Here is a 7,150-nt window from a genome sequence, read left to right as displayed (position 1 = left end):
ATTTCCCATAAAGTGCCTCAAATGGTGCCATACCAATGCTCGAATGATAGCTGTTGTTGTAGGCGAACTCCATCAGATCCAAACAATCATGCCAACTATCTCCAAACTGCAACACTGAAGATCTCAATATATCCTCTAATGTCTGAATGGTCCTCTCAAATTGTCCATCTGTCTGAGGATGATATGCCGTACTATAAAGCAATCTCGTACTAAGAGCTTCCTGGAATGCTATCCAAAACTTGGAAGTAAATATGGGATCCCGGTCCGAGATAATATTAACTGGCACACCATGGTACTTCACAATCTGTGTAATAAATAACTTAGCTAATCGGCTTAACGAATACTTTTCCCTCATTGGAATAAAATGTGCAGACTTCGTAAGCCGATCAACTACTACCCAAATGTCGTCATAAATATTCTGTGTGCGAGGAAGCTTGTATACAAAATCCATAGTAATATTTTCCCATTTCCATTGTGGAATGGGAAGTGGCTGCATCAACCCAAACGATTTCTTTCTTTCAACTTTAACCTGTTGGCAAATGGCACACATACTCACATATTCGGCAATTTCTCTTTTCATACCTGGCCAATAGTAAAATGGTCTAATGGTATGATACATCTTAGTGCCTCCTGGATGCATCGCATATGCCGAAATATGTGCTTCATCCAAAATTTCTTTCTTTAATTCTGCATTATTCGGCATATACATTCTGCTTTCCTGCATAAGCATGCCATCTCTTGAATTTCAAAATCTTTTTTTTTTGCCTTGATTCCTTGCTTGAATTATTTCCTGGGTCTCCTCGTTAATCATCTGAGCCTCAAGCACACGATCAATTAAAACTGGCATAACCTGAAAATTAGCAAGCAAGGCTTCTCCTTGATCTTCCACTCCTAGCTCCACTCCAATGGACCTCAAATCTGCTAAAAGAGGAACATGACAATCATAGATGGCATTAAGTCTGGCTGGAGTCTTCCTTGCCAAAGTATGTTTGAACTTGCAGTTCCTACACTGCCCAAGGTAACCCTATTATGTTACAAGTGGGAAATGAAGCGTAATGTGATGAATGAAATAATGCGATATGTTGCACGCCTTATGGCACAAAGTTTCTCTCAAACCCCCTGTGATTCACTGCAACATTACGAATGTGATTAGTGTTTCTTCATAGGGATATGAATTATGCCCTTGCATGTTAAACTATTAAGTCTTATTCCAAATTGCTAGAGTTACATTTTATGTCAATGACATGAATCTCACTAAGACTCTGGAAGAGCTTGAGAAAACTGCTTGCACTTGAAGATGAAATTTGAGATGATAGATCTTGAGAAAACTCATTTATACATTGACCTAAAGTTCAAGCGTTGTTTTGATGGTACTTTGGTCTACTAGTCGAACTACACACCCCTGAAGGTGTTACCTTTGAGTATACTTATGATCTTCCATAGGCTATATGCAAATGAGACCTTGAAGAGGTTATGGAATCCAAAGTTCCATATCTGAGTTCAACTTTGCGCTTTGTTGTGCTTAGCTTATTGCATTATATAGGACATCTCGTTATTAATCTGTTGGTAAAGATGCAGCATTACGCCTACACGCAACCACTGAATTGGTATTAAAGACGTTTTTCCGCTACCTTGAAGGTACTACGAATTTGGGCTAATTCCAATGCATCCCAAGAAGATTTGACCCCTTTGATCATCGGAATGATGCTTGCCTTGTTTGTTATGCTGATGTTGGTTACTATCAAACCCACACAAAGCACATCCCTGAATGGTTTATGTTTTTACTGTTAGGGATATTGCAATATCTTGGAGGTCCATGATATGACCTTAGTTGCAAAATCTTTGAATCATTCCAAGACTCACATTATTTCACTATGCCATACGTGAGACATGGTTGAGAGATCTTGTTCAGCATTTTCAAAGTACTTGTTGTTTTCATCCATCATTAAGTCCTAACGATGATCCATGAAGACTATGCTGCATGTATCCACCTGACTAAGACATGATACATCAACAAAGTCAACACCAAGACATATTGCGTTTACATCACATCAGCAAAGCATCAGCAAAGCATCCGATCTCAGACAACCTTGCCAACCTCTACCGACGTAGCTTCTTCCATTGAATGATTCCTCCAGACAACCTTGCCAATCTCTAGAAGCTTGTACGAAGAATTGGTATGCCTAACTATTCATATGCAATGCTTGTAGTTCTCATTTAGAAGTTCTATCAAACTTAGGAGGAGTATCCAGAAGTATACTTACTTGATCTTAATATACTCTTTTTCTTTACGATTAGGAGCATTTTTCCCACTGGGTTTTTACTACCTAACTAAATTTTGATGAGGCACCCCATCTTAGGCTGGTCATACCCTTGTGAGCTCTTCTACTTGCATCCAGAAGACGTTTAGTTTTGACTTAATACAACTTCTCACTTTTCTACTTAGTTATGGGTTTTTATCCCACCTTGGGTTTTACTATAGCGAGGTTTTATGAGTTTTACCTTTTATGCATTATTCCATTGATTTGAGACTCACATTCGCTCATTGTGCCGACGACTTTATCAACTGTACTTACTTCATTGCTGAAGACTTGATGCGCCATTTAGTTGAGTATTTACACACTCAAGGAAGAGTGTTGCAGTATTATTAGATTAGGAATGTGATTGTATAAATCCTATCATATCTGGGATATCCTTATGAGATTCTACCATATCTATTAGACTAAATATTATCCTATTATAATAGTAATCCTATTGGGGTAAAGAATTTACCTTCCATACTACTATAAATAAATAAACAATGAGGTGAGATAATACACATCTCAAAATTACGCATCTTCTCTCTCTCTCTCTCTCTCTCTATAATTATTCAGTAAATTATGCCTACAACACGTTTGTAATTAAAAAATAATGTATAAATGAGATCCTTCATAATGATCCAGCTCTGCAAGCCAAGCTCTGCTCGTGATAGGCCCAATGGGCGGTGGGCCGATCAAACAATTGGACTTAAACATTGGGCTCAGCTAGCTAACTTCTTACTAATCATGCTGTGCCATGCCTTATTTAAAGGAAACTTTAACGAAAATCTCACAATACTGTTCACTTTAACGAATAACCTCATTTTTACACTAAAAAGTCAATCCTGGTATGATTCACTTTACCCTTTATTTTGTCCTTATCGTTAAATTTCAAAGTTTTCAAGTCATTTTTATTAATTTTCCTTTATTTAAATGAGCTTAGTCTGTGGCCATGCCGTGCTCGGCACATCCATCGACTTCTTATAGCGACAAAATAAATTAAAACTGATGTGCATCAACTTCTCGATGTCCAAATGCATATCGAGCCTGACACAATGGTTCATTACTAATGAATTTGATGAAAGGGCATCTTACTATGAATCACAAGAAATCAGAGACTTACTATTAGGAGAACCACGAGAAATCAAAGACTCTCGACGGAATCATAAGATATTGGCAACTGAAAGTACGAAAATAAAGTCTCAATACAGCAAATCAAATCTCAGAGCTCTTATCTTCTTTAGGAGGTGCAAACTGCTTGCAAAGCTTGGATCTCGCCCAAGGATCCAAAGGAACTCTCTGAGGTGGTTGGGGGGCTGGTGGTTTTGATTGTCTGAGCTCATTTTCTCTGTCGATGAACCTATACAAGTTTGCCAACACATAGTTAGAATGTAGCCCAACATCAACCAGTATTGATCAAAACAGTCAGTGAACCACTGTGTGCTAGTAGAGTTATCTGATAGATAGAATTGTACTCGTTACTACTGCAAATTATAAGAAAAACTGAAGACAGTGCATTATTTAAGCAATGGGGTAGGTAGACACTAGACAAGTAAATTGTATTGCTTATGTTTTTTTCCTATGCTTCCCATTTTCTTCCTCTTGTTTTTCCACCCAAGGAGAAAAGTGAGGGTTTAGAAAGCATCACATATTGGACAATCAATGTCCGCAAAAATTTGTAAATTAAACAAACACTGCAAAATGAATTCAGTATGGCAGACAAGTATACAAAGATGGCTAAGAAGGCAGAGTTACTGAGGATCAAATATATCAATAAAATGCAAAATTACCCCATTTATTCATATATAATCTTTGTTTATTTTCCAAAAGACTCCTACCCTATTAATATGAAAAGAAACGACAATTGCCCATCTACGGACATAAAATGAATGCTTGCATGCACCAAATGCACTCAGATTATTTGTTAATCATCGTACTCCCAGTAATTTGCTTCTCCTTTTGGTATATAGGAGGGGCAAATGCCCCCAAAAGAAGGAAACAAACTATATCGAAACTGTCCTTGGTTTTTTTCTCAGAATTTTTTTTGGAATTATTCTCGATATTTCATTTTGGTGCTTGATTTCATTTGGCATTTTTTGGCTTCACTTGATTTTATTTTGGATTCGAATTGATGGGTTCTGCTTGGGTGGATTTGTCGTCTCTTAGTTTTTATGTTCAAGATAACACATATGAATATGCCTATATATTAAAATCTATACGGGTCTTAAATGGGTCATTTATACCCAAAGGTTAAAATGAGTGGCCATACACTCTTTTACTTAGGCATTTGAGCATGGGTAAAACCAACTTTACAAGTTTTTAAATTGGACAAACATATTTCTTTTTTGTTTTATTTATTTTTGCCAGACAGACAAACATACTTCAATCAACAAATAAATAACAGCCTTACTCAATATAGGCCATAGGTGCAGCATCACCAACTCGTATACGAGTGCGAAGTAGCCTTGTGTATCCACCTACTCGATCTCTGTAACATAATATCCAACCAATGTAACAAATGAAAATATGGAAGACTTAAAAAACAAGAGGTTTGAGGTTCACTTGTATCGATAAGCCATTTCAGTAAATAGCTTGTGAAGTACATTATCCCCACGCACAAAAGCAGCAGCACGCCTTGCGGCACACAAGGAGCCCTGTCTCAATATTGAAAGAGAACACAATCACGTGAGAAAAAAAAATCCATACAAATGGATCAACAATGAAGATATTTCCAGAACTTTGCACCGCAAAACAAGAGTACAAGCATATTTCAAATTTCAATACATCATGTTCATATAGCCAAATATTGAGTTAGAACTTTGGTAAATACCCCCATAAAGTGTTTATAGATAAAAATAAAATTACATAAACATATTCACTCACGAATGTCAAAGCACTGTATCAAACTACCAAGTTCTGGTTAAGATAGAAAACTTTCAAATAAGTGATATTTATCATGAAGCTCACAGCTGACTGTATCGGTTCTATGGGGCATGACTTATTGGGCATTGGGTATTCTTGGATTTTTCAATTAGATATTATTTTGCTTGTAGATTATGTTGGCAGATGCTGGTTCACATCCAACAATTAACCCCTTTTTCCCGAACCCAAAAGAAAATAAAAAGGTATATGTAACCTCTCTAATCAAATATTAACATATGCATTTCGGTAGATATTTTTTACCCAAACAACAGTCCGACTAGCGTATTTCTCATTCAAACAACTAGCAAGGCTTTCAACAGAAAACTGATGCAAGACCCAATGACAAACACACACAGGGTGATCAAATCATCAAACATTCACTATGTTTCACACCCAACAACTAAAGAACACAGGGTGATTGAATCACCAAAGATTCACTATGTTTAGATTATTTGGAAATCCACAGAACATCTATAGACCACCAAATATAAGCACCTAACATGTTTTCGAACTTCAAAATTTTCAACACGTGCAACTCAACATCACTCCAATACTTGCACCTCACATTTCAATCTCATGTTGGGCTATCTAAGATTGCATAAAATTTTCTATCCAATTGGAATAACGTCACAATTTACAGAATTTCAAACTTGGGAACTAGGAGTTACTCAAGCATGTGTTCCTCATGTACAAATCAGAAGGTGTGTTATTTCAAACCTATTCATTTCTGTAATTAAAGAGAAGCAGGGCCTATATGTTAACCGAAACAGTCACTTTAAGATTCTCTCCAATGGGCTATAGCTTACATAAATCTCTGTCAACGAAAAACTTCATCTTCTAAAACCAATTATAAAATATAAAAATGCAAAGCCCGCAAATGTAATATTTAAACACAATTATAGCAGAATCAAATACATACATCTTTTCCAAGCTGCACCATTTTATCAGCCTCGCGACGGATCTCTTTGGCCTGCAAATAGACCAAACAAAACATTTAAACATAAAGTTTAAATTTGCCGAAACATCGAAGCTTACGGTGAAACTTTTTGTCCTTATAAACTTGTTTGACCATGGCATAAAAAATGTATCAGGGTTCAGGCACCAAAAGAAAAGGAATTTTAATATAATTATTACAAAAAATACAAAATCATAGACGGAAGAGAAATATAATCAGATAGTATTGTTTCAATCAAAGAAATTAACTAAAACCCTAAACCCAGAAAACCCCTAAATTTGTAAAATGTGGGAAAATCCCAACAAATAAATGAAAAAAAGAGGAGGAATAAAAAGAGAAGGAGGTACCTTGGAAACAGTGGTCTCAATGCGCTCGTGCTTCACCAACTGCGACACCATCGTCCTGCGCATCAAACCACACTAATTCTTTCAACCATAATTACATTAACATTTTGAGCTTCGAAAGCTAAACCTGTGAGATTAGGAACCTGAGCATGGACATGCGGTGACCCGTGGGTCGGTTTAGCTTCCTGAACTTCGTCATCCTCCTCCCTCGCGAGCCTCGCCTTCGCACACTGACAGTGAGAAGAAGAGGGCAGAGCTTGGAAAATTGAAAATACCAAAAACCCTAGGGTTAAGATTCGGGTTTGAGGGCACCGTGGACTGAGCGGATCAAGGTTACAGATTTGGGCTCAAAATTCAGTGGATCGATCCTTACATTGGGCTGAGCTCAATTCGAGAGATATATGGCTTATCATCGTTGCCTATGGCCCAAATACCCTCCATTCTCTCGCCAAATGCGAATTCAAACTATAATACTGCTAGCTCATTGTTAGATTAAGATCACTGCCCACATGTTCCCCCTAATGTCGTTTGTTAAAAAAAAAGGTTCCATTTTGGGCGGAATCAAAATTAGTGACACTCTTCCCATCTAAAATCATCTTATACCTTCAACTTAACAAAGAGGAGAATTTCGA

The 7,150-nt window shown here is 37.0% G+C and overlaps 1 protein-coding gene across 1 annotated transcript; it reads right to left on the bottom strand.

Moving 5' to 3' along the window:
- Positions 1 to 3,292: 3,292 nt before the first annotated feature.
- Positions 3,293 to 6,822, bottom strand: LOC126633188 (uncharacterized). The gene is made up of 6 exons (XM_050303765.1): positions 6,662 to 6,822; positions 6,522 to 6,576; positions 6,139 to 6,189; positions 4,860 to 4,951; positions 4,708 to 4,785; positions 3,293 to 3,657 (listed from the first exon to the last, which is right to left on the bottom strand). The coding sequence occupies exons 1-6, from the start codon at positions 6,715 to 6,717 to the stop codon at positions 3,513 to 3,515; spliced, it is 477 nt and encodes a 158-aa protein (XP_050159722.1). The 5' UTR covers positions 6,718 to 6,822; the 3' UTR covers positions 3,293 to 3,512.
- Positions 6,823 to 7,150: the final 328 nt, after the last annotated feature.

This window comes from Malus sylvestris, chromosome 1 (assembly GCF_916048215.2).
Source record: "Malus sylvestris chromosome 1, drMalSylv7.2, whole genome shotgun sequence".
In the NCBI taxonomy this organism is placed as follows: domain Eukaryota; kingdom Viridiplantae; phylum Streptophyta; class Magnoliopsida; order Rosales; family Rosaceae; genus Malus; species Malus sylvestris.
This window is presented reverse-complemented; position numbering and strand designations above follow the sequence as displayed.

What these genes read in the sequence shown, in the direction of transcription:
- LOC126633188 (XM_050303765.1), bottom strand. Translation starts at nt 6,717, where the DNA reads ATGACGAAGTTCAGGAAGCTAAACCGACCCACGGGTCACCGCATGTCC. An exon ending in CACCGCATGTCCATGCTCAG is followed by an intron (nt 6,577 to 6,661) that starts GTTCCTAATCTC and finishes TTTGATGCGCAG; the next exon opens with GACGATGGTGTCGCAGTTGG. An exon ending in TTGAGACCACTGTTTCCAAG is followed by an intron (nt 6,190 to 6,521) that starts GTACCTCCTTCT and finishes GTCTATTTGCAG; the next exon opens with GCCAAAGAGATCCGTCGCGA.